At 44.3% G+C, this 27,306-nt stretch overlaps 1 protein-coding gene across 1 annotated transcript in view; it reads left to right on the forward strand.

The window, feature by feature from the left end:
• Nucleotides 1-1,890: 1,890 nt before the first annotated feature.
• PLPP3 (phospholipid phosphatase 3) overlaps nt 1,891-27,306 on the forward strand; it is a 124,332-nt gene continuing 98,916 nt past the window's right edge. Inside the window, exon 1 of the mRNA XM_033916693.1 lies at nt 1,891-2,029. Within this exon, the coding sequence (XP_033772584.1) occupies nt 1,891-2,029 (139 nt within the window). The remainder of the gene's footprint in view (nt 2,030-27,306) is intronic.

Below are 27,306 nucleotides of genomic sequence, written 5' to 3' on the forward strand. Positions count from 1 at the left end.
TTCAAAAGTCCTGGCTGTCCGCACTGGTAGCAGGCACCTCTTTTTCCAGCATTTGTAGCTGTCCCCTGCATCGGCCTTCCTCGCATATGTCTCCCCCTCCCTGCACCTGCATGCCACCGTGAAGAGATCCGCAAGTTTAAAAGTCTTTGTGGGGTTTATGGACAAGGTAGATGTATTTTATTTCAAAAGGCATGCACGATTGGTCACAAATGTATTTTGCAATATTGGTTACAGCAAGATCCTCCTAGTTTTGGGCTTTGGAGGAACAAACTCCATCGTTTTAATTAAGTTTCCTAGAAGAACACGATTCTTTTTGAAAATATGGGACCCCTATATTCAAAATCTTTCTCCCAGAGGACGAAGTATGATTATTAATATTCTACACTGAAGCTTTGGTATACATTCATTGCATCACAATACCTAGTAATATGTGTCATCTTCCATTCAGGGGGAGGGAAGGGAAGTGGGGAAGGGGAGGAGGGAAGGGGGGAGGGGAGTGGTGGGTGTAAGATGTTTTGCAATGGGTCATTTGGAAAATTATTTTGAAGGAATGATAAAAATATGTATGAAAATATAATAATTGTGAATCTAATTGAAATTAAAATCTATGTATATTATATTTTATTTCCTTCAATAAAATGTTATAAATTTAAAAGTCAGAAGGGAGGAGGGTGTGTTGGGAGGTACCTACTTTATCATATTTGTATTGCCATGATAATTGATTGTTGATTTCTTTGAATTTATATATCTACAATGTATTAACTGAGTTGAGATGCTATTCTTTGTAAGATTTTTGTTATGTATATTTTATTTTTAAAACTCAATACAAAAAAATTATTGAACATAAATGTAAAAGTCTTCCGCTCCTTTTACAAAGCTGCGCTAGCGGGGTTAAGGCGCATGACTTTTCATTACGCGCGCTAACCTGCTCTAGAGGAGGCGGTAGCAGCTAGCGCGTCTGGCGGTTTAGCGCTTGCTATTACGCTCGTTAAACCGCTAGCTCACCTTTCTAAAAGGAGCCTTTCTGACTTTCCTTTCTCAATCGTTCCTGTTCTCCCTTGTCCTTAATCCGTCGCTCACAGCAGCTAGAGAATGACACAGTGACAAAATTCATCACCGTTCCCGTCCCCGCGGATAACCGCGGGAAATAATCCCATGTCATTTTTTAGTGTCTATTTCAGCCTCAGTCCTTCTACACCAGCATTCTTCAAAGCAAAGCTTGAGGGTCAGTGGTTGTGGCCATTCATACTCTTGAATCTTCCCTCTCTCCTTAAGGAATGACATGAAGATGGTTTACCGCGGTTATCCGTGGGGACGGGAACGGTGATGAATTTTGTCACCGTGTCATTCTCTAACAGCAGCTACCAGGATTCCAACCTGTTCTTTTTTTCAAGCTGATGTTTACGTCCTACCCCAGGTGACCGCTAGGGACTCACGAGCGCCGCTTTCTCGAGCTTTTCCTGAGTTTTGGGAAAAAAAAAATATGTGGCGTTAATTACCATATGCATAAGTCAGCCTCAGGAAGGGGGCTGTCCGTCGAGATCCCATCAGAACCGAGGCTAGTTACTTTAAAGGGGTGGAAGAGAGGGGTGGCGAAGTGCAAAATCCACGCGCTTAAGAGCAGATCGCATCCCGCAAGCGACAAGAACCCTCGGCGCGGAGCTTTCAAGCGAGAGGCTGGCTTTCCCCAAACCCTCCTCCTCCTCCTCCATTCATTCAGCCCGGCCACCGATAGGACCCAGCCCCTTCCAGCGACCCTGCCTGGGAAAAGTTTGCCCCGCTCGCTAACTTCTTAAGAGCGTTTTGAGAGGAGGCGGCGGCGGCGCGTTCTTTTTGTCCTGGCAGGGAAGGAGTCGATCGGCGCCACTTTATCGCCACTATTCCCTCAGCATGCAGAGCTACAAGTATGACAAGGCCATGGTCCCGGAGAGCCGGAACGGAGGCAACCCGGCGTTGAACAACAACACGGGCAAGAGCAGGAGCAAGAAAGTGGTGCTCATCCTGCTCGACCTCTTCTGCCTGCTCATGGGTGAGTCCAACGCTCGAGTCCCCTTTTAGTTCTTGGGCTTATTTAAGTTTACCGTCTTTCGGGGGGTGTTTTGTTGGGTTTTTTTTCCATGCAACTTTTGCACATGACGGAATACGCGGTGCAAGTTTGTAAAGCCTGGTCTAGCAACGTCCTGGAGATCCGAGAATCCGGCAAATCCTGGTTTTAACCGTGTTCCACTTTCTACTGGGTTTTTTTTTTTAATTATTTTTTTCGCGAGCCTAAAAGTTTCTTTTCGTTTCAGGGTTTGCGGTGCGAGATTTTTTTGGAGTTACAGCAGGCTTAAGTATAAAAGAGCAGCAAAACGCACATTTTGCAATAATAATAATCTGCTTTCTGCAACTTTTTTCCTCTCTCTCTCTCAAGTTAAAAGTTGCAACATCTTGTCTTTCATTGGTTTTTCGCTTTCCTAAGGTACTAATTTCACTCCGCGATTGTGTAATTAAAGGACATTTCCGACGGGGATTAAATCCATAATTAGTTTATAAAATAGGTAGGAGACGGGCTATAATTTGCTCACGATCCTTGCTGCTGGGAAAAGCCCGGGCTGCCTTAATTAAAGCGCTCGATAAGGCAACTGGAGCCTCTCGGGAGAGATAGTTTAGGCTGGTCTCCCCTCCCCCTAAAATTCTGTGCAAGTCGGACTTTAATCCCCCGCCTCCCTATGTAAATACGGGCTATCTGCTGAAGCTTGCGATCTGGCCCGGCTTTGCGCGCTGCTCAATCCAAACACGAGCCTGAGCGATGCCTTCCCAGCCTGGCAGCTCCTCGCCCACTGATACCTTTGCGGTGACCTCAAACATTTGTCTTGCGTTTAAGGAGGTGGATAGTGTGTGTATAAGAGAAGCGTGTGGTGGTGTTTTTTTTTTTTTTTTTAATCTTTATTAATCTTCAAATATTAACAGTGCAATACAATGAATTTAAACATAAACACTTCACAAATGCACTTTAAATACACAATAATTCGAAAAAAAATCATTTTCTCCCCCCCTCCCCTTAACTAATATAAGTAGTACATATTTAATCTCAATAATATAGATTAATTAAGTATAGCGAATAATAATACATTCCCTCCCCCCAACTATAAGAGAAGTTTAAAAAAATGGGGGAGGGGGTGCTATGGGTTGTGTTTGGATGAAGCTTTAAGCAGAGTCTAAAGCAATGATCTCAAAGTCCCCTCCTTGAGAGCAGTAATCCAGTCGGGTTTTCAGGATTTCCCCAATGAATATGCATTGAAAGCAGTGCATGCATATTTATTAGGGAATCCTGAAACCCGACTGGATTGCGGCCCTCAAGGAGGGACCTTTGAGACCCCTGGTCTAAAGGGTACCTAGTCAGTAGTGCAAAGTTGATAGCAGACTTGAGCTTGATGGTGTGTGGTAAGCAAAGTGAGACATCTGTTTGCAAGCCTGTCCCCAGCTCTAATCCATTAATCAGGGGGGAGTTGCCAAGTAGGGAATGCTCTTAAACAAAAAACAAAAAGCTATAGAAAATGTTAACAATTGTCTTTAGATATTTTCTTAATGGTTCGGCTGTTGATTACTTTCTCATCGTCTCGTAAAGAGCATATTGGATGCTGGGTTTGGCTATAGGAGCTCTGGCTCTTGGCCAAATTACACATTTCTGAGTGTATGTGAATTCTACTAGATATATAAGTATGTTGATATACTTTCTATATTTTTGGAGATCTTTCTTTTTCCTCATAACAAATTTTATTTTATTGATCTCCTATTTCACGAAATTTAGCCTAAAGCTATCCTTTTCTTTTTTTAAAATCAAAGTAGAGCAGATGTCTTAGCTGATTTGCAGATGAAGACTTTCTACTTTTATAGAAAAGTCAAATAATGCAATTGACGCGTTAATCAAATGTGTTTTGTTTTTTTTTACGATCGTGCTTAAATCCAGGGCTTAGCCATCGCCCTAGAAAGGGTTTATTTGCATTACGAATGGACCCTTGCCGTTTCGATAGACGCTGCATTCGACTAGCGAACAAGACCAGTCCTAGGCGAACTGGACAGAAATTCAGAACCATAAATGGAGTGGGGGGGGGGGGACGGGACCCGCTGCTGCGCCTGTATTTTTTCATAAGGGGGCGATCACGCTGCGGCTCTGACAATGGTCGGACTGGGTGAAGCGCAAGGCAGTGCATCCCATCTGCTCTTTCTTAGGCGGCCGACATCTGAGAAGTTATTGTCATTGATTGATCTTTCATAGCCCCAGGCTCAGAGAGTTGTTTTTACCATTATGGACGTATCTTTTGCAATCTGCCTAGACTATTATAGATAGAGCGGAAAATAAATGTTGAAATAAATACGTTTAAAATGCATTAGCAATAGCAGTAAGGAGGCGTCTCCTTTTACAGGGTAAGACATATGCTTGACCCTTATCACTCAGTATGTGGAAAGATTCTCCTGTTTAGTGTGCTGGAACACAAGGTGTGTGTGTGTGTGTGTGTGTGTTCCTTTACTATAAGCACACTTTGTTAGTCCTACCGTTTATGTAGCTTGGGAACTGTTACAATCGTAAACATTATTTTAGAGAATAAGTACATAGCCATGAAGCGCAGGGGTGGAGAGACCACAGAGATTTGTGACTTTAAAAATATCCAAGAGGAAATCCTCGATTGTTTCTCGTAGTTGACATATGAATAATTAAGAAATACACTTTTCATGGTAGCTGCATTCAGGACTGGTGCAAGTGTTCATTCAGGGCTTCTTTTACGAAGGTGCGTGGAGCACTGCCTCCTCTTGAGAGGCGGTAGTTTTTCGGCTAGCGTGGGGTTAGCGTGTGATTAAAAGTTGCGCGCATTAAAGCCACTAATGCGGCTTCGTAAAAAGAGCCCTCGGTATGGTAGGAAAACTTTCAGCCTTTTGCCCTCCTGGTCCCTCAGTTTTCAGGTTCTGAGCTTGTCGGCTCCCCTTCCAAGATTTTGCTAATTAAACTATAAACTCATGATCATCATCATCACAATTTTCCAAAAACACATCATTGACTGTCGTGCTTTTAAATATGAAACTTTGTTTTGCAGGAAATAATAGACCCCCCTCTCTCCCTCCCCCCCCCCCCGATGGTTGTTTTCAGTTTGTGAGGCCTTCAGAACTTGCTGGGTTTTGTCATGATCGCAGCTACTTTTTGCTGTAGCTTTGTCACCTGCCATCCTAGGCAACTGCCTAGACATGCCTAATGGTTCGGTCCTGGCTATAAGTTATGCCAAGGAAGGATATTTTTAAGTGTTCTGGAGGTATGATAAATACAAAACGGAGTATTGTGATGTATCGAATGCAGGGCCTGTCCAAAGGTATCGGACAATTTAGGCTACCCATCACCCATGCACCCTGTTCCCAGAGTCTAGCATATCCCCTTCTCTACCCCCTTCCTAGGTGTCATAAACTTTCTCCTTCGCTACCCCCTCAACATACCCAGCATCTCCCCCCTTTCCTCTTCCCTACTACTGCTGCTGCCATCTTCACTACTCTGCCCCTGCGAGAGCCCAAATAAAATACATGGAGGGAGGTGACACCACAAGCAACACAAAAAGTGACAGGGGAAGCCCTTTAAAACAATGTGAGCATGTGGCTTTTAAAGGGCTTCCTTGCTGCTGGTTTGTTGCCCTATGCTGTTGCTGCATTGCCGCCCCCTTGAAGCTTGCCTCCCTAACCAGATGCCTACTCCACCTAGTGGCAGGACATCCAAATGGCAGAACTTGGATTGCACTTCAATGGATCTGACCCACCACACAAAGTACCTGCAACCAATATCGGGTTTAGGCTGGATTGCCTGGCAGCTAAATTAGACATAAAAAAAAGATTAAAACAGATTGGACAGGAAGCCACATGTAATGGATACACTTAAGTGCTCTGAGAACAATTTTTTTTTTGAAGGAGATAGTCTTACAAGCTACAAATGTTGAATCTTTGAATTGAATCTTTAACAGGCTATTTATATTTATTAAAAAAAATTATATCCTATCCATCCTACAATTCTAGGTGGGTTACTGGAGTTGGGATGTTTGGTGATATGTGTGTGTGAGAGGTGTGTCGCCTGAAGTCGGATTGTGTCTGGTGATGTGTGGGGTGTTTGATGCCGAGGGTGTCCGGTGATGGGGGGACAGGAATGTTGGGGGATGGGGGGAGGGGTGTAGGGCTCTCGCTGATCCTGGCATGGGGGAATCCCCCGAAACTGATTCAGCTGATGGGGATTTCGCTGCCCCAATCGGACAAGGTAGTTGTGGGGACGTCTTACAAAACTTGCTTTTGTGCGTTTTTCACGTGGACGTTTTTATTTTTGGAAATGGCCAAAAAAGTTAAACGTCCTAGGGACCAAAACTTATACCTAGGTCATTTTCACTTTGAAAATGGGCATTTTTTTTTCTCCTGGGTTTTGCGGACGTCCCTGCCCAAAACGTCCAACCTTAGACTTATAGGTCCTATCGAAATGCCCCTCCACGTATCCATTCTGTAACAGTAGTTTCCCTGCAGAGCTGCCATTACAGAATTCTATCACTGGCATGCTTAACTTTAGGCATGAGAATTTAAACCAGCTCAAAAGTTGGGATAAGTGCTCATGCTCAACTTTAGCAGTTAAGTGCATAACTGTATATAGGGGCCGTATTCTATGTCATCTAGAATGGCATTTAACACAATTCTATTAAAAGGTAAATGCACCTTATAGATTTATGCTAAGTTAACAGTGCGTATCATAACTTTTAGGCACACCCATTGAGGCCAAGGGAAACCAAGCCTGAATACCTACGCCTAACTTGTACGCAGATCAGGCATATTCTATAACGGTGCGCATATGTTTTAGGAATGCCTTTGATCTACTCGTGCGCCTTCTCTGGCCACGCCCCCTTTTCAGATTCACCAACCACAACCACTTTATAGAATGTGCCCACCCGATGGCCTATTGTCCTACCTGCCGCTTGCTCCATCCTCGGTTCTCCCTCTGACGGGGTCAGGAAGTGACATCGGAGAGAGAGGGCTGAGGCCGGCGTGAGCAGCAGAAAAGAGATGCTGCTTGCTGCCAGTGAAGATCTGAAGAGGTGGGTGGGCAGAGAGAGTAGAGATGCTGGCATCCTCCGGAACCCCTGCCGAAATTGTGCCTGGGAAGGTCTGCCCCATCCCCCAACCCCTTACTACACTACTGCTTCTACCGAGTTGTGCTCTTGAAACTTCTCATTTAGCGTCAATCAGGAGGTGTTAATTGCCAGTTTTCTGTGCCAAATAGGCTTGTTAAACAATTTAAGTTGTGTGCATCGATTTGCATTCACAGCTTAAGGCGCCATTTATAGAATTTGGGAGACATTCTATAACATGCGCACAAGAACTAGGCACACCCCTGACGCACCCATGCCCCTCCATTACAGTTACATGCTATGAACTGAATTCTATATATTACCCCTAAAATATCGGTGCTGAAAAAACTTGCCTAAACTTAGGTTCCATTTATAGAATAGAACTTATACCTGGGGGCCATATAAGAACAGCCATACTAGGGGCTAGATTCACAAAGCAAACTGATCGTGTACCGATTGGTTTGAGACCCCTTTGCGACCTGATTTCCCTCCGGCCCGATTCACTAACCTCTCCTGCGATCCGCTTCCAAACTGTGCATGCAAATGAGGGGAAGCATATGCAGAGTAGACAGGGAATGCGATTCATCAAAGAAATTTTTGAAACCGACTGGGCTGACCGATCAATCCAAGAAGCGACTGCTGGGGCCAGTTGCAGACGTCTTTCTGACACTCCAGCTCCATTGAAACCCTGCTCTCTGCACGCCCTGCTCTCTGCTACCCCAGATCTCTCCTGCCTGCCGCCCCGATGCTCATCCCCGGATTTCTCCTGCCTGCTGCCCTGAATCTCTCCTGTCCTTCCCCGCACTGTGAGCCCGTGGTTTTAACCTGCGGGTTAAAACCATGGGCTCGCTGGGCTACAAAAAAAGTAAAACAAAGTTAAAATTTAAACCCCCCCCCAAAAAAAAAAAAGTCACGGCTCAGAGGGATCTTGACGCATGTGCAGACCATCTACAGATGGGCTGCACATAAACGGGATCGCACACTAGCGATCTGTGTCGGCCAGATGAGGGCGTTCCTCTAGTCGCCCTCATTTGAATTTGTGAATTCGTCGGGCCTGTTAGGATCAGCCACGGATCGCCCAGGAAAAACGGGTTAGTGAATCGAGCCCTAGGTCAGACCAATGGTCCATCTACACAAATGGCAGCCATTTCAGTAGCGGAGTATCTGAGACTGTGTAGAGATAAGAGGTGTTTTAAAAAAAACAAAAAACCTGAAAATTTATTTATTTGTTAAAAAAGCCTTTCATTAGCTGGGTTTTATGAGGGCTATCTTAGAACTTTTGGGCAGAGTATGCTTTTATTGTTTGCATGTTATTGTACTAGCTGTGTGCAGGATTGATGAGCAAGATTTGATGAGACTATATTGTCTTTATGTCAGTATGTATTTGAATATGTGCGTTTTATTGTAATCCGCTTAGGTACTAAGTGGAGAATAAATTTTTTTTTTAAATAAATAATAAATCTAGCCCCGTATCCTGTTTCCACAGTTGCCAAACCAGGTCACAACTAACTGGCAGAAACGCAAATAGTAGCAACATTCCAGAATCTCAAAGATTCCGGAATCCTAAACAGTACCAACATTCCAGAATCTCGGAGAGTAAGCAAGATTCCGGAATCCTAAACAGTAGCAACATGCCATGCTACCGATCCCAGGGCAAGCAATTTATTTATTTATTTATTCATTCATTCAATTTTCTATACCATTCTCCCAGGAGAGCTCAGAATGGTTTGTATGAGTTTATTCAGGTACTTAAGCATTTTTCCCTGTCTGTCCTGGTGGGCTCACAATCTATTTAGTGTACCTGGGGCAATGGGGGGATTAAGTGACTTGCCCAGGGTCACAAGGTGCAGCGTGGGATTGAACCCACAACCCCAGGGTGCTGAGGCTGTAGCTTTAACCTCTGCGTCAGACTCTTCCCCCTGCAATGGCTTCCGCCATGTCTGTCTCAATAGCAGACAGGAACGTGTCTAAACATTTTTTAAACCTAGCTTCACTAAGTGCTATTACCACATCCTCTGGCAACCAGTTCCAGAGCTTAACTATTCTTTAGGCACTGTAAGTATTTGTACTAAAATGAGGTGCAAAACCTTAGGTGCGGATGCCGCTTATTCTATAATTATGCATGTAACTTTGAGGAATGCCTCCAATCTGTCCACGACCCTCCCATTTCTGTACCCCTTTTTGATGCCACGCATAAATTTTAGGTGCAGAGCCTAAATTTACGCACATTATACATTAAAACAAATTAATAATTGCTTGTTAAGCCAATTATCAGTATTAATCGGCTCATTATGCAGTTAGGTTGCACCTGCCTAAATTTGTGTTTGCAACTCAAATTTTCCATTTATTGAATTTGAGGGTTATGCCCCTGGAAAGTTCATAATATAAGAACATAAGAGTTGCCATTACTAGGACAGACTGAAGGTCCATCAACCCGGATTACAAGTGCCTGGTAAGATCCCAAGGAATAAAATTGATTTTATGCCGCAGATCCGCATCATGTTACAAGGGCCAAGAATAGTGCGTACAGTAATGTATTGCTTATATAGTTTGGGGATCATTTACATCCTAACACTTTTTGGAGTATCTGCATAGATGTCTTAATATATTTTTTTTTTTATTCATTCAATTTTCTATGCCATTCTCCCAAGGGAGCTCAGAACGGTTTACATGAATTTATTCAGGTACTCAAGTACTTTTCCCTGTCTGTCCCGGTGGGCTCACAATCAATCTAATGTACCTGGGGCAATGGGGGGGATTATGTGACTTGTCCAGGGTCACAAGGAGCAGCGTGGGTTTGGACCCACAACTTCAGTGACCTAACAATAGACTATAAGATTCTTTACCTTTAACCCAACTGCTCTGACTTAAAAAAAAAAAAAATGAAGAATGAAGGTGCTGACTTGAAGTCACATTAAAACGTGGAATGCTGAATAATTGGAAAGTAGAGATTTCTTAAGCTAAACTGACAGCACAGATTTTTTTTTTTTTTAAGTCTTAACTGACTTCCAAAAGCAAATGAATAGCACAACACATGAGTCTAATGTTCCACAGCACTGTCTCTAAACCATGTATTTCCACTTAGAGCAAAGTTTGCTTAAGGCTCTGCCAGTCTGATTTCATTTTCAGCTCATCTGGTCTGTGTTATAGGAGAGGCATCATTTTTCTGTTTATTCTCTCATGGGAATTTGGGTTGTAGGTTTTTGGGTTTTATTTTCTTTTGTCTTGTAGTAATTATTATTATTTTTTTGTGTGCAAAACATAAAAACATACAGAGAAGCATAAGTCTTTATTCAGATTCCAGGGGGGGGGGGGGGGGGGTTAAACCTTTTTACACTCTAACATAGAGTGGTCCTGAAACCAAGCCCCCTTAATTAGTCTCTTATTAAGAGACAAGAACTGCAGACCACAAGTTACCTTGCCTTTTTTTTATCACAGAAAACGGCATGTAGATAATTTCAGAAAAATGTACTGAGCAGTTTTAAAGTAACAGTTGTGTTCCTACCCTCAGTACTGTTGTAAGAAAGCAAACCGTGGGAGTGCAAAACTTTACATCATGGATTAAATTATACAATGAGTGTTGGGTGTGTTTGTGGCATGTCCACCTACATTGCTTCTTGTTATTGCAAGGTTACTTGAGAGAGGATTTGGGTGGTTCGTTTTAGCATTAATCTTGTGGGAAATAAGTCTTTTACATTATATGGCATAGATTAAAGTGGGCTGAGGCTTTGCCCTAATCACCTGCAGATGCAAACAGCTGCCAAGAATGAAAGAGATGCTCTAGAGTGAGCATAACTGAGCATGAGCGTGTGGTGGGTCTCCCCCTGCAGATTAGAGAAGAAAAATGACCAGAAGGGAGTAGTGAATTAGCCTAGGACAGTCTGAGAAAAGCAGGACAGAGGTCTGAAGTTATTAGCATCTGGGGATCGAGCTTGAAAGCTCAGCTGGACTAGGAGATCCATAGTATGCCTCAGTAACTTTAAGCGCTTTGATCACAATCTAATCTTCACCTTGCCCTCTTTAGGTAGGAAGCTAATTGCCTTTGTTAGCTGTGTTAGTTGTTGAGGCTTGTTTGGATTTTAATGCTAGCTTCTTTTCAACCAATGGAAATGATTCCACACAGATGTTTAGCTCAGCAATGAGGAAGCACGTGCCATTCCTGCACACGCTCTGTTGTATTTTGTGTCAGCAAAGGATGCTGGGTAATTATCCAGGCAACAAACTTGTCCTTGTATGCCTGCAGTGTTAAGGTTGATATTTAGGGCTGTCCTGCTTTGTTTGCATGTTTTGGTGAATTACACCTGCAAATCACATTTCCCTCCTTACTAGTATGGCATCTTAAGTTAGATTACTAGGGGGTAATCGTATAAACTTTCCAACTCATGGGTAAATGCTGTTTTAACCCAGGAAAGACATTTGATTAAATTACCCCAGGGGTTACCTGTTTGTAAAGTAAACACAGAGAATGTTTGTACCTGTTTTTATATGGCCTGAGGAGGGAGGAGTTTAGGTTAGGTAGTGGGTGTTCATTATTATGTGCATATTTTATAAATTATGTGTGTTCTTCATGTATGTATATTTACACAAAACTCTGAGCAGGTTTAAATGTACATGAGTGCATTTGTTAAAAAAAAAAAAAAATTATTTTTATAATTTTACAAAAATCTCAACTAGCGCTAATGCAGTGCGCCCACTAAAAACGCTAGTGCACCTTTGCAAAAGGAGCCCTTAATGTCTGTCTGGGTGAGGAAGTACTGGCTGCCGAAGTGGCTGCAAGCGGTGCAACCAAGGAGGGCGCCAGGATGGAAGTTTTTTTTTGCCGGATGGAACTGTAGGAGTGGCAGCGGTTCAGCTGCCCATTACAGAGGAAACACTTGAAGCCATTTGGGCTGTTTTACAACAGCTTGATAGAGTAACAGTGAATAGTGGCTTTGGGAAAGAAAATGGAGGATTTGACCCAGTGGCGTACTAAGAGAAGTGTGGTCCGCCCCAGGCGCGGTTTTCCTTGGGTTGCCAGGACCCCTCCTCCTCTCCACCCCCCCCCTTCCTCCTCCTTCCCCTGCCATGCCTGCGCCCCTTCCCCGTACCTTAACTTTGGCACAAGCAATCACAAACATGCTGCCCACGTCGGCTTCTGGAGGAAGTGATGTCGGAGAGAGCACCAAAGCTGACGTGGGCTCACATTCGTGGCTGCTCGTGCCAAAGTGAAAAATATATGAAGAGGGGGCACAGGTGTGTGCAAGGCTGGGGGGGGGGGCAGGGGAGAGGGACACCACCGCCCTGGGCACCGGTCACCTTCGCTGGGCCACTGATTTGACCAAGTCCTTAGAGGTAATCAAGTTGGACTTTAATAATCAAGTTGCTGACTTCCAAGAATTTAGGAATGCCTGCATCAAAGACAGTCTTGCCATATGCAGAAAAGTCGAGAATATAGTACATGAGTACAATTCAGATAACCTCCCACTAAAGGCCCTAGTTTTTATGGACCATCAAAATTTCATAGCTTCTGAAATAAGAATTCCAATGACACGCCTCCATTCCTCATTGGTCCTTTTCTATTCCTTTCAGCAAATGGTACTTATATACCTCATACTTTAAATTTTAATCCATTTGGTGATAATATTTTAAATAGTCAATACTTATCTTAAATATAAGTTCAACGTCCATAATCATGGCTCCCCAATTTTCAAATAGTCGTCAGCAATCAGTAAGTGCTTGACTTACCCCCCTCTCTTATGAAACTGCGATAGCAGTTTCTAGCATGATGAGCCGCGCTGAATGGCCCGCGTAGGTCCCGACGCTCATAGGAACTCAATGAGAGTCAGGAGAAGCGCGGGCCATTCAGCGTGGCTTCCCATGCAGTTTCGTAAAAGGAGGCCTTAATTTTTTAGTCGTGAGATTAATCATAATTAAAAATTGTAATCATCCAATAACCCTAACAATTTTCCATTAAGACTTTTCTTCCAGGAATTTGTTCAGTCCTCTTTTGAATCCTGATCTGTTGGTCATCTGCACCACACCCTCTGGCTATAGATTCTACAGTTTAATTATGTGCTGCAATAAAAACTACTTTCACAATTTGTTTTCTAAAATGCTGGTTTCTTTTCGTTTTATCCCTGCTCTATTGTCTACTCGTAGTGCGTTTTGCTTTTCTCGTTTTCTGTTTCCTTCCCTCCTTCACCCTCCCCAACTTCTTTCAGGAGAATCACAATGGTCAAAATAAATTCTGCATTCACATGGCCTGACAGGTAGGCCTGAATCCAGGACTTTGGGATTTTAGGATTCCTTCCTACTCCTCAGTTTCCTGTGTTCTGCACTGTCTTGCTGGATTACTCTTTTGCATTTCTAAAAGCTCAAAATACTTTCCTGCATGTGAGAGGATCCAAAAAAAAAAAAAATGTTGGCTACTCTTCTACCAGTTTGGCTCACAGATGGGATTAATTTAATCTTCTTGTGTTAATAATATTTAAAGCAGCATTTCACTCTTCTACTCTACAGCAGCCCAAGTCCTTTGAAAAACATCTGGAATAATTCTAGAAGGTTAGCAGTGTGGGTCAGGGGAGGGTTGCAAGAGCAGGGTGGATGGAAATAAAATGTGTCTTTGGTGTGATGCAAGCCAAACAGAAACCTGACCCTTCCTGGAGTGGCAAGCCCCTTGAAGCAGCAGGTCCCTGCTGAACCTTCTTTGTGGCTGAAATTTGGGCAGCAGAAGTCGGGGACTTCTTAGATGTTTTTCTTTCCTCAATGGCACATTTTCTGTCTCTTGAAATGGAAATCTCCACGTCAGGGAAAAAGATGAGCATTTCAAAAAGGTGTGAAGAGTGATTTCTTGTTCTGAGCATGCAAGATTTATTTTGCTGCAAAATGAGGTACGGTATATTCCATTTTGTCCCATAAGGTAGGCCAAAATTTTACATTCAAGAAGGAAAGAATGTCTTAAAGAGACATTAGAATATTCCTGCCAATTAAGGGCTAGATTCACTAAACTCTTTTTTTGGGGCGAACTGTGTCCGAGTCTTGCCAAGCGACTGATTCACTAAAGAGTCCCTATGCAAATGATCTGATCGGATACACGCCCACAAGCGATCCCACGGATCGCTGCAGAAGGATCCAGACGCATGCTCAGACCATCCTCTCTGCCTGGCGATCCACGCATGCGCTTGAGGTCAAAACAAAAGGGGGGGGTGGCTGCACTCGCTGGCCCCACGAGAATCATTTCACCTTTGCAGCCAGACTGGAACAACTAAGCAGAACACGCCATAGTGCAACCCCGCTTTAAACCCGGGGGTTAAAAACACGGGCTCGCAGAGATGAAGGGAGGCAGAGAGCAGGGCGCATTTTGCACAAGGGAGATGTTTTTTATTTTGATGGCTGCAGGGCTGGGATTTCAAGGCGGCAGAGAGCAGGACTTGAGCGACTGGTCCTCAGCAGTCACTTCTTTTTGGATCGGCCAGCCCAATCAGTGTTCCTTCGTTGGTTTAGTGAATCATTGCCTTCCTACTTATGCATGCATTTCTCCTCATTTGCATGTGTGGATCAGATCGGGCAGAAGGTTAGTGAATGAGGTCATGGTCGGAAAAGGCTCGCAAACTGGTCGGGACACGATCGGTGAGCTTAGTGAATCTAGCCTTAAGACATCACAAAACTGTAAAAATCTATTTCATCCTAGATTTATTTAATTAGTTTTAGAGTCCGTCCTCCCCAGGAGCCTTGAATGAGTTACAAGGATATGTACACAGAAGTTGCAACCAAAGCAGCATATAATCATTGTGTGACCTGTAGCAAATCATGTGACTATCACAAGAGACAAGTGTTCTGATTGGCCAGTAAGTCCACGAGTCATCCGTATATAGAAGGAGTGGCTTAGTGGTTACAGCTGCTGCTTCAGCACCCTGATCTTGTGAGCTCAGTCCCAGCCTGCACCTGGGTCTTCTTCCTTGCCTTAAGAAGTTTTCTATGAATTCACTAAGGGCCCTTAGGAATTGAATGGGCTTCAGGGAATTTACAGCGCAGCATCGCTACCACGGTTTTTTCAAAAGTGAGCCCTAAGCGACAAAACTAGCATTTATTCCTCAAGAAGTACCTAGGAAAATAGTTCTGTGTAAATAGAGGCCTTTCTTATCTACTGTACCCGTTTGGGGGTTAGAGCTTTATGAAACAGGGATTTTTCCATTTCAGCAGTACCTTCAAACTCTTAAACAGAAGGGGGACCGGTGGCAAGCATGCTCTGGGTTTTGTGGTTAGCTACGAATTGACTTAAATTATAGGCCTAGCAGGCTTTACAAGGAAGTGAAATTTGCTGTAACTGTCTCTTCATAACATGCAGTGCACTCGGTTTAATTGGTTTCCTTCTAAAACTGATCATGTAAACATATACAGGCATTGGAGATGCTAGGTGCTGGGTAACTTGAAGCATGACATTTGGCTCATTATCCTTTTATTCATTGAAGTAACATTTGCTGTTTCTGTAGATCAGTATGAGAATAATCAGTTTTCACTTTGACTCCTGGTATTAACTGATTATGCTTGATGTTTTCTTTTTTTGTTAGCTGTGTTTGACCAAAACGCTGTTGTGGCTTCCGAGTGCTGAAGCATGTGGGTTCCTGTAAGACTTGTGGTTTCTGGAGGATGCCATAAAAAGAGTTTTGATTGTGGGCTTAAAGTGTTATATCCTTGTTCCCAGGCCCTTGAAGTATCCCATCTTATTTATTTATTTTTTTTGCTTCCTCAGATGTTGCTAAATGGTATACATGAGATTCTGTATCAAGACTAATGAGGTTTTAGATCAGAGTGGGCAACAATGGTCTTTGATGGCCACAAATGCATGACATCCATTTGCATACAGCAGAAGCAGTATATGCAAATCAATCTCGTGCGTATTAGTGGAAATTTTGAAAAACCTGATTGGGTTATGTTGCTCAAGGAACACGCTTGCCCAACCCTGTTCCAGATGAAGCTAATAAAATTAGGATTTAAAGTTTATTCGCCCCTTCCTCTCTGAGCACACTACCTGGACCCTTGTCAAGGCTCTCGTAACCTCTTCTAACTGGTCTCCCGCAGTGTCACCTCTCCCCCCTTGCAATCTGTGCAAAACTCTGCTGCACGACTCATCTTCTACCAGCCTCGTTACGCTCATGTCACTCCTCTCCTTAAGTCACTGCACTGGCTCCCTATCTGCCATCACATACAGTTCAAGATCTTATTGCTGACCTACAAGTGTGTTCATCCTGCTGCCCCTCAATATCTCTCCTCGCTTCTCTCTCCTTATACACCTCCCAGAGAACTCCGTTGCTCAGATAAGTCACTCTTAGCGTTACTCTTCTCCTCCACTGCCAATTCTAGACTTCATTCCTTTCATCTAGCTGCCCCTATGCCTGGAATAAATAGACTCTGACAGACTGCCCCCCCCCTTTCAGTAACCCTCCTTTGAGCCCCTTAAGCTCTGTGAAATTTCAACATTTTCCCCCCTATGTCCCCTCTACCCTATGACCAGTCATGACCTTCGCTTTTGTAAAATGTCTGCACTGTGAATGTCCTTATGTAACCCGTTCTGAGCTTCAGAGAGGACGGGCTAGAAATCAAATTAAATAAATAAATTGCCCAAGTTTGTCCATCAAGCCCCTTCCCTTGTTTAAAAGCAGACTTAAAACCCACCTTTTAGATATAGCCTTCAATCTTTAACCCTACTCCTCTGCCCACCAACCCAGCCAGCTGATTAACCGTTCCCCTTAACTGTATCCATGACATCCTGTCTGTCTTGTCTGTTTAGGTTGTAAGCTCTTTTGAGCAGGGACTGCCTTCTTTGTGACTCTGTACAGCGCTGCGTGTGTCTGGTAGTGCTATAGAAATAATTCATCACAGTAGTAGTGTGAAGAGTTTCAGTCTTTGGGAAGCAGAGCTGAGATTGTGATGTCATAATGTCTCATTCCACCAATAAGAGCCAACTTCATCAATGATGTCACAATGGCTTGATTGTCCTGTACTCTCCTCTGTCCTCCAACCCAGCCAGCTGATTAACCGTTCCCCTTAACTGTATCCATGACATCCTGTTTGTCTGTCTTGTCTGTTCAGATTGTAAGCTCTTTTGAGCAGGGATTGTCTTCTTTGCGAGTCTATACAGCACTGCGTACGTCTTGTAACACTATAGAAATAGTAGTAGTATTTAAAATCATAATCTAGATCAGGGGTTCTCAACCCAATCCTTATGACTCACCTAGCCAGTCAGGTTTTCAGGATACCTATAATGAATATGCATGAGATAGATTTGTATACAGTGGAGGTGGTACATGTAGATTTTTCAAATGTATACTCATTGTGGGAATCCTGAAAACCTGTCTGGCTAGGTATGTCATGAGGATTGGGTTGAGAATCCCTGATCTACAGGCATTGGAACGGGGATGGGGGTGGGGAGCTTCAGGTGCCATAGCACCTACAAAATTTTCTTTCCCTGCTTCTTTTGCCATAGAGTGGTGACTGTCTGCATAAGACATGGCCAGCTGGCACTAGTCCTTGAGAATCTGCACATGCTCAAGACCCACCGGTTTCTGTCCCCTCCAAAACAGGAGGTTTAGAGTAGGCAGTAGCTGGCAGACCTTGAGCATGTACAGGTGCTCAAGGCTTTGTGCCAGCTTGCCACACAAAGTCTTTTATGCAGATGCCAAGAATTGCTGAGGATGTAATGTAGGGAGTGATGTAAGAGACTAGACACCCCATGGCAATGGAGAGACATGCTGAAGGTGGGGGTGGGGAGAACAGGGAAGGAGAGAGATGCTGAAGGGAAGACTATGGGATGAGGTTGAGAGGGAGGGAAGGAAAGAAAAAGGTTAGAGACCATGGGGGAGAAGGGAGTATGGAAGGAGAGAAATGCTGGATGCCATAGGGACACTATGGGATGGTAGGGTGGGGTTGAAGGCAGAGCTTGAGTAGCCTGAAACAAAAAGGCTTTTCGCTATCCTTGATGTGGATTAAATTCTTCTGGCAAATTCAATAGCTAAAGTAACAGACATTTTAGCATTTTGTCTTCTAACATGCCCACTGAATGACATTTGAAGAGGTCTTAACTTCTTTGCTCTGACCGTGGTCCATTTATAGGCTGTCTAATGCAGTGGTTCCCAACCCTGTCCTGGAGGAACACCAGGCCAATTGGGTTTTCAGGCTAGCCCTAATGAATATGCATGAAGCAAATTTGCATGCCTATCACTTCCATCATATGCAAATCTCTCTCATGCATATTCATTAGGGCTAGCCTGAAAACCCGATTGGCCTGGTGTTCCTCCAGGACAGGGTTGGGAATCACTGGTCTAATGAATGCATATCTCTAGAATATCATACTGTTACTTTAGCTATTGAATTTGCCAGAAGAATTTAAAGAATATCATATTGATTTTTGGCATGTATGCCTGGCCCTTCTTTTCTTAGTCACTATTTTCCATAAACATCAAATTTGTAAAATCATTTTTTAATTATTATTTTTAATGTGTTCAGGCCAGGGGTGGGCAACTCCGGTCCTCGAGGGCCGGAACCCAGTCGGGTTTTCAGGGCCGGAACCCAGTCGGGTTTTCAGGATTTCCCCAATGAATATGCATTGAAAGCAGTGCATGCAAATAGATCTCATGCATATTCATTGGGGAAATCCTGAAAACCCGACTGGGTTCCGGCCCTCGAGGACCAGAGTTGCCCACCCCTGGTCCAGGCAGTGACGTTGCGAGGGTAAGAGGTGCCCGGGGCGGTGGTTTTGCCCCCCCCCCCCATGCCACACTCGCTCCCTCCCTTCCCCCATACCTCTTTAAATCTGTGCCGGCGTTGGCTTTCCCTCTGATGTCACTTCCTGGCCCTGTGACCAGGAGGAGATTTTGGAGAGGAGCCATTCTGGCACGAGCAGCAGGCCGGAGAAGTTGCTTGCAGCGGCAAAGATTTTAAAGAGGTATGGGGGGGGGGGACACACAAGCGTGGCATGGGGGACGGAAAGCTGCCGGTGCTCCCACCAACACAGCAGCTAGGGTGGTCTGCCTCCCCCCTCTCCCCTTACTACACCACTATGTCCAGGCTTCTGACCTGCTCGCCAGCAGTTTCTTCTCTTGAATGCCTCCTGCAAGTCAATATGCGTGCAATGTGCAACGTGAACGTGTAGGTACCGCAGTTCTTGACTCTCTGCTGAACAAATTCAGTGTTGGAGCTATTTTCCTGGTTTTCAGGAGATTTGTTCTGAATAAGAGAAATGAGGAGACCCATATTTGGGCAAAGACGGCCTTCACCATTAGGAGAATGAAAGAGCCTGTACTCCTAGGGCCCAGACAGCAGTTTGGAAATGAAACAGCCCAGGATGCAACATCAGAACTGGTCAGCAGCACCGCAGGACCAGACACAGTCTTTTTTTTTTCCTCGAGGTCAAACAGAAAAGCTTCCAGAATCTCTGATTAGTGGTTGTGGGTATAACTCCGTTATGAAATGTGGTGGATACAGATCCCTCAGGAGTCTAGTCACCAACATCAGTGGCTTGTAAAGTGGTTCAAATCTCTTACCACTAACAAGGAAGTGACAGGATTGTTTTCCACCAAAAAAGAATAGATGATCTTCTGATGAGTTTACAGAGAAACAGAATGAAGAGATAACAGGAGAGAGACAGACATATTCCTTGGGAGGTTTAGCTGTTCCCATCTTCCAAATGTGATCTTTGAAAAAGAGAGCAAAGTCTGTACTGCCCACGAAGCCATCCTGATCCATGTGGCTCAGAGATCACTGTTATGGCTAAGTCCCAGTAGACACAGACCACTGCTACCTTGCCAGCTGCTTTTAATTTTTTTTAAATTATTAAAAGGAGGGTTTATTAATATGAATTATATGTACAGGCAGTCCCCAGGTTAAGAACGAGTTACATTTTTAAAGCTGTTCTTAAGTCTGATTTGTATGTAACTCAGAACCTGTAGATTTTAAAATTCTTGCTGCTTGTGTCTGCTCCCAAAGAGCCAACTGTTCCTACCAGTGTTTCCTCTAAGGTACAGCATGCACAACCACACACTGTTCTTCATGTGGCCATGCATGTTTCAAGTTTGTTCAGACTTGATATATCGCGGCGAAAAGGGTGAACAGAATGCTAGGAATGATTAAGAAGGGGATCACGAACAGATCGGAGAAGGTTATCATGCCACTGTACCAGGCCATGGTACGCCCTCACCTGGAATACTGCGTCCCGCACTGGTCGTCGTACATGAAGAAGGACACGGTACTACTCAAAAGGATCCAGAGAAGAGCGACTATAATGGTTAAGGGGCTGGAGGAGTTGCTGTACAGTGAGAGATTAGAGAAGCTGGGCCTATTCTCCCTTGAAAAGAGGAGACTGAGAGGGGACATGATCGATAATGAAGGGAATAGACTTAGTAGATAAAGACAGGTTGTTCATCCTCTCCAAGGTAGAGAGAACGAGAGGGCACTCTCTAAAGTTAAAAGGGGATCGATTCCATACAAACATAAGGAAGTTCTTCTTCACCCGAGAGTGGTAGAGAATTGGAATGCTCTTCCGGGGTCTGTCATAGGGGAAACACCCTCCAGGGATTCAAGATAAGGTTAGACAAGTTCCTGCTGAACCAGAACTAACGCAGGTAGGGCTGGTCTCAGTTAGGGCACTAATCTTTGACATGGGGGGGCCGCCGCGTGAGCGGACTGCTGGGCACGATGGACCACTGGTCTGACCCAGCAGCGGCAATTCTTAAAGCAGTTTACAACTTTACAATCTTAAAAATTAATTAAAAACCTGGGGGAAAGACAAGCAAATCAATTCTGACAATCAGGACAAAAAGAAGGGTTGAAATAAAAGGGTAAGGATATGATAACGAAAATAAAAAGAAAGGGTACAGGAAAAAAACGACAAGAGAAAGGGAATGTCAGGAACAGACGAGTAAATGGTTTTTTGCATTGTATCATAAAATAGCTGTCTAATTGAGGGACTACTCGGGAGATGTTGGTTAGAAGATCTCAGTGGCCTTGAGGATTCGTAAGGGCTGAAAGCCTGTCAGTGAACATGGGGGAGTGACTGAGTTGCATCATTCCTGAATTTGCTGCAGGAGAAGTGTAGGAGTCTAGGCCACTGGAAATACTGCTCAGTGAAATCATACGCCGCCGCGACCGCGTTCTTAAGTACGAGCCGTACTTAAGTCGAGCGCCTATAACTCGGGACAACAATTCCTAACAGATAACATTATAATGCTTTTTTTTTTCCAACAAGGAACTCTAATACACATTCCAAAGCTACCTAGACCAAATTTTTACATGTACGTAGGGGAAAGGGGTTAGGACTTGTATACTGCCTTTTTGTGATAACACATTCAAAGCAGTTTCCATATATACAGCTCCTTATTTTGTACTCGGGGGCAATGGAGGATTAAGTAACTTGCCCAGGGTCACAAGAAGCAGCGCTGGGAATCGATCCCACAACCTCTGGGTGCGGAGGTAGCAGCTCCGCCACTAAGCCCACTCCTCACCTCCATACATAGAAAGACAAATCTATAAGGCTGGTACAGCTGGTTAATGCAGAGTCCTTTCGTGCCTCTGAGTAACTTCTGGATTTTAAACTGCTTTCCCCCTTGAACACTGGGTTATTTTTTTATTATTATTATTGTTTGGAAGACACGGGAGAGGTTTTGGGGTGCCACGGTAGATTGCTTAAATGAGGATAAAAGCCTGCTCCTTGATCTCGTTTGCTGTGATTTGCAAAGTGAATACAGATGTGGTACTCTCGGCTCAAGTTTTTTGTTTTTTTTTTTCCTGGAGAGTGGTCTTTGGATGCTGGACGATGTGTACCGGTTACACTTTCCCACCAGTGCTTTTGAAAGTCTGCACAATAGCTACTGTGTAAGTGTCTCTATAGCAACAAGCCAAGAGCCCCAAAACACTTCTTCCCATGGCAGAGTCAGACAGCTCTGGGAGGGTAGATGAGGGGTTATAGTATGTGTATATTTCTATTTAGATCTATATCTATAGATACAGATAGTTCATATTAGTTTTGGAAAGCTAAAACATAGATTTGGCTGGGTGTTGCTGAAGAAAAGAGTTATGCAATATGTAATTCCTTGTGACTGGGGGGGATAGTAGTGGAATTTGGTTCTTCGTGCATCATTAGAGAGCCTTGTTGTAGCTAATGTCTACCAAAACCAAAACTGTTCCTTACCTGTTTCCCTCAAATAGCCGTTGTGAGCGGATTCTATAGAGGGCACCTATGTTAGATGCCGCTAGGCAACCTAGTTGCGGACGCCTTGCGAAGCTTAATTAAAATCTGCGCGCGACCCAAATTGGTTTCAATTAGCTTAAATGGCGTGGTAATTGACAGTGCCATTGAAGTTAATTGATAAATTTAAAAAAAATTAACAATTAAGAGTTCCGCATGGAACTCAGAGCGGCCTCTGGCGATGCCTACGCCAAGGCGCCCTCCAGTGTCTGACGACGCCTACCTGAAAAGTAGGTGTGGTTGACTTAGGCAAGGCTAGGTGATTGAGTTAGGCAACAGTAAATTAGGCCCGGTAAACCCTGGCCTAATGTACTGGCGCCTACCTCAGTGGCACCTAGTGATGTCTAAGTCCACTTAGGTACTGCTAGACGTGATTCTAGAATCTGCGTCTAGTGGTTGATTGACATCCATGCTGAGCAGCACCTGTTGCAATATTGTTCATCTGGCTGGTAACCAAAAGAAATCTGGTTCGACTCTGATTAATACAGAACACAGCAATTCGTCTGATTTTTAAACCGAAAAAATCGGGCCATATAACTCCCTGGGATGGTTAACAAGACTATAATGCCCCTGTATTGCTCCGTGGTGTGACCTCATCTGAAGTATCGGGTTCAGTTCTGGACTCTTTATCTCAAGAAAGATATAGTGGCGCTAGAAAAGGTTCAAAGGAGCGACCAAGATGGTAAAGGGGATGGAACTTTTCTCGTATGAGGAAAGACTAAAACGGTTAGGGCTCTTCAGCTTGGAAAAGAGACGGCTGAGGGGAGATAGGATTGAAGTCTACAAAATCCTGAGTGGAGTAGAACGGGGACAAGTGGATCGATTTTTCACTCCGTCAAAATTTACAAAGACCAGGGGACACTCGATGAAGTTACAGGGAAATACTTTTCAAACCAATTGGAGGAAATTTTTGTTTCACTTGGACAATAGTTAAGCTCTGGAACGCATTGCCAGAGATTGTGGTAAGAGCGGATAGCGTAGCTGGTTTTAAGAAGGGTTTGGACAATTTCCTGGAGGAAAGTCCATATTGAGAAAGACATGGGGTAAGCCACTGCTTGCTCTGGATCGGTAGCATGGAATGTTGCTACTCCTTGGGTTTTGGCCAAGTCCTCCAAAATGAATAACATTTAAAAATTTCCCATAAACAACATTTGGGAACTAAGCAAAATGAAAATTTTGGGGCTGCTCACTCTTAACGTTTATTAACATACTGACTAAAAAAATTGGGGGGGGGGGAGGGGTTAGTAATCAGATTATCGATAACAATATTGGATTTTTTTTTTTTCCTTTAAAGAAAATATAGATTTTCTCCTTCTTGTAAACTCTTAGGAGAAGGCAGGCTAATTTTTGACACGAGTGTATGGTCAGCGTAGTTATTAAAGGCAGTCTATTTGCTGTAATTACAAAACTTTCCGCAATGAAGTTAAAACTCAGAGGTAACGGCCCTATTTCAGCCATAAGGCATCAGTACAGCCTCTCAGCTATTGTCGGAGCTTTATTCATCCAGCAGTCGAATGGCAGTGTGATTAGCATGGGAGCCAGCTTTGGAAGCGTATCTCTTGGCCTTTTTTTTTCTTAGAGGACAGCGTTCTTTCTGTTTTTGTCTTGTTTTTGTTTTTAATGGCCTGTTGTGTGTTTTGTTGAAAGAGCGGCCTTGAAAGTTTGACAGATGCAAACTCATGGCAGAGTTGGGAGTTTTGTGTTGTGGTGCGTTGGAGGTGGGGCAGTCCCAGCTTACAAAGAATCTGTTCAGTAACTTTATTCTGTGTTCAAGAGGGGAAGCTGCATAGGGACACCTGTTTTATGAATGGCTGGTGAACAGCCAGAGCTTTTTATGCAGCTAAAATATTTTTGGCTCAAGGCTCTTTTATTATTTATTTAACAAACACATCCCGCTTAAACCTAAGCGGGCTACAGAAAGAAATACATAAAATACAATCAAATCTGTGATTCCACGGCATGAGCCCCCCCATTACGTGGCAGAAAAGCTTCCCATGTACCACTCACTAAGATCTCTCCGATCCCAGCAAGAACTCTGGCTGAGCATTCCGCCAGCCACCCGCTTCCGCCTGGAAGCTGCCCGGAGTTGATCATACTCCCACAGCGTACCCAAACTGTGGAATCGGCCCCCCCCCTGCTGCCAGAGCAATAGATGGCCAGTTGTGCTTCCGAAAAGCGCACACATACCAGCACAGACCAACCTTAAGACCCTAGCCACTCATCCATGGCAAACCAGCGATACTTGAAGCCACCTGGAACACAAAGTACCGTATTTGCCGGCGTATAAGACGACTTTTCAGTACCTTAAAATCCTCCCCAAAGTCGGGGGTCGTCTTATACGCCGGGTACTGTTTACATGCCCTTACTTTACATTAGAGAGCTGCACGGGGACGCCCCTAGGGTCGCGGGGATCCCGTGGGGACGCCCCCTAGGGTCGCGGGGATCCCATGGGGACGCCTCCGAGGGTCGCGGGGCTCCTGCGGGGCTGGATGCTCAGTCTTCTGGATGTACACGGCTCTTCTTCTCCCTACCTTCTCTGCTTGCAGCACAGAGCCGAACGGAAGTCTTCCCGACGTCAGCGCTGACGTCGGAGGGGAGGGAGGGCTTAAACAAAGCTTAAACAAAGCCCTCCCTCCCTCCGACGTCAGCGCTGACGTCGGGAAGACTTCCGTTCGGCTCTGTGCTGCAGGCAGGGCAGATAAGGAGAAGGAGAGTAGCCTCGCGGTTCGAGTGGCTACCAAGAGAGAGGGGCGGCCGCCCCGCCCCGGTTGCAGCACAGCCGGCCAGGTTCCCTTACTTTTGTGGCACTTCCCCGACCGACCGATAACAGCCCGGGTCCGACAATCCTCCCTGCCCTGTAGCCGCGAATCTAAATTACCTTCTTACAGCAGCTGTAAGAAGGTAATTTAGATTCGCGGTTAAGGGCAGGGAGGTTTGTCAGACCGGGGCTGTTGTCGGTCGGTCGGGGAAGTGCCACAAAAGTAAGGGGACCTGGCCGGCTGTGCTACACCCGGGGCGGTAGAGAAGGTGTGCGGAAGAAGGGGTAGTCTTATACGGCGAGTATATAACAAAACTCTATATTTTAACTAAAAGTTGGGGGGTCGTCTTATACGCCCAGTCGTCTTATACGCCGGCAAATACGGTATATAAACCATCTATGATCTTCCGGACCAAAGCTTAGCCTGATTGGCATGGCCACTGGTGACACTTAGGGCACCAGCTGCCTACTACCTCGCTGTCTAGTGGTGTCTGTTGTAAGATGTCCCTTACACCACTGTGTAATCTACTGTGTATATATTCTTGTAACCTGTTCTGGGCTCCTGGAGAGGATGGGATATAAAAGTAAACGTTCAACAATATTTATTTATTCAATTTTCTATACGTTTCTCCCAGGGAAGCTCAGAATGGTTTACATGAATTTATTCAGGTACTCAAGCATTTTTCCCCTGTCTGTCCTGGTGGGCTCACAATCTATCTAATGTACCTGGGGCAATGGGGGGATTAAGTGACTTGCCCAGGATCACAAGAAGTAGTATGGATTTGAACCCACAACCTCAGGGTGCTGAGGCTGTAGCTTTAACTACTGCACCATTCTAGAAATCAAAATGTAGTAAAGGTGAGCCAAGCCATTGTGACATCACTGATGAGGTTGGCTCTTATTGGTGGAATGAGGCATTATGATGTCACAATACCAGCTCTGGTTATCAGAGGCTGAAGCTTTTCACTCTATTTATTTATTCTATTTTCTATACTGTTTTCCCAGGGGAGCTCAGAACGGTTTACATGAATTTATTTAGGTACTCAGGCATTTTTCCCTGTCTGTTCTCGTGGGCTCACAATCATAATGTACCTGGAGCAATGGGGGGATTAAGTGATTTGCTCAGGGTCACAAGGAGTAGCATGGGTTTGAACCCACAACCTCAGGGTGCTGAGGCTGCAGCTGCGCCACACATCTTGCCTCATCTGCTCCTTTTCTTTTCCTACCTGTAGAGGACAGTAGCTGGAATGCAATTTGACACTTCTACACACAGGGCTCCTTTTACGAAGGCACTTTAGGGCCTTAACGCACGGAATAGCGTGTGCTAGCCACTACTGCCTCCTTTTGAGCAGGCGGTAGATTTCCAGCTAGCGCGTGCTAAAACGCTTAGCGCACCTTCGTGAAAGCAGCCCACAATGGCTTTGCTTGCATTTCATTCTACACTAGGCAGTTAATAGTAAGTTGGTTCTTCTGCAAGGTAGGTGATGGGTTAAATTCGAAAATGCCTGGTGGGAAAACTTCATCCTGTTAGCATTTCACAATCGAACATAAACTACCATGAGAAATTATAATTGTGGTTAATTTGTTTCATTCGCCTGACCCTCCTGTTATTGTTGATTGGCATCTGCTGTACAGACGATCCTTTTCCAACTCCATGATTTAATTACCAATCCAAGGGGCTGCCATTCCAGTTTCCAGCCTACCCGCTCGGTCGTAATGTTCTCTGTTGAAAACACTTGTTGGTAAAATAAATACAAAAAAATTGAGAGAATTTGGGAAGGGAAATGCAGCTTAGTTTGCTCTAAAGTTTATTTTTAATAAGCAAATATGTCTGTCTCTAAAGCTTTGTGCTTTTTTTCCTAATATGTGTTTCAGCTTCTCCATAAGGTTGGCATGAGAGCCTAACCCTGCATGTCTCACCTAAAGACAATTAGAGCTGCCAAAAGAAAAAAAAAAATGCTGCTCTGGGAACAATTAATGATTTAAAGAGGTTTTGCAAATCACTTTGTGATGATAATTCTTTTTTTTTTTAAATTAAAAAAACACCACCACCCCATTTCATTCACCCCCTTCTCGCCTTCATTATTCAAAACAAAATTGCTTTTGGAAGTGAATCTACTGCATCACTATGGTTTTGAGGGCTATTGAGGTCCGCCAATCCCACTGCCGCGCTCTTGTGTGCTGCCAAAGCTTCTCAACATTCAAGG

This window comes from Geotrypetes seraphini, chromosome 12 (genome assembly GCF_902459505.1).
Source record: "Geotrypetes seraphini chromosome 12, aGeoSer1.1, whole genome shotgun sequence".
In the NCBI taxonomy this organism is placed as follows: Eukaryota; Metazoa; Chordata; class Amphibia; order Gymnophiona; family Dermophiidae; genus Geotrypetes; species Geotrypetes seraphini.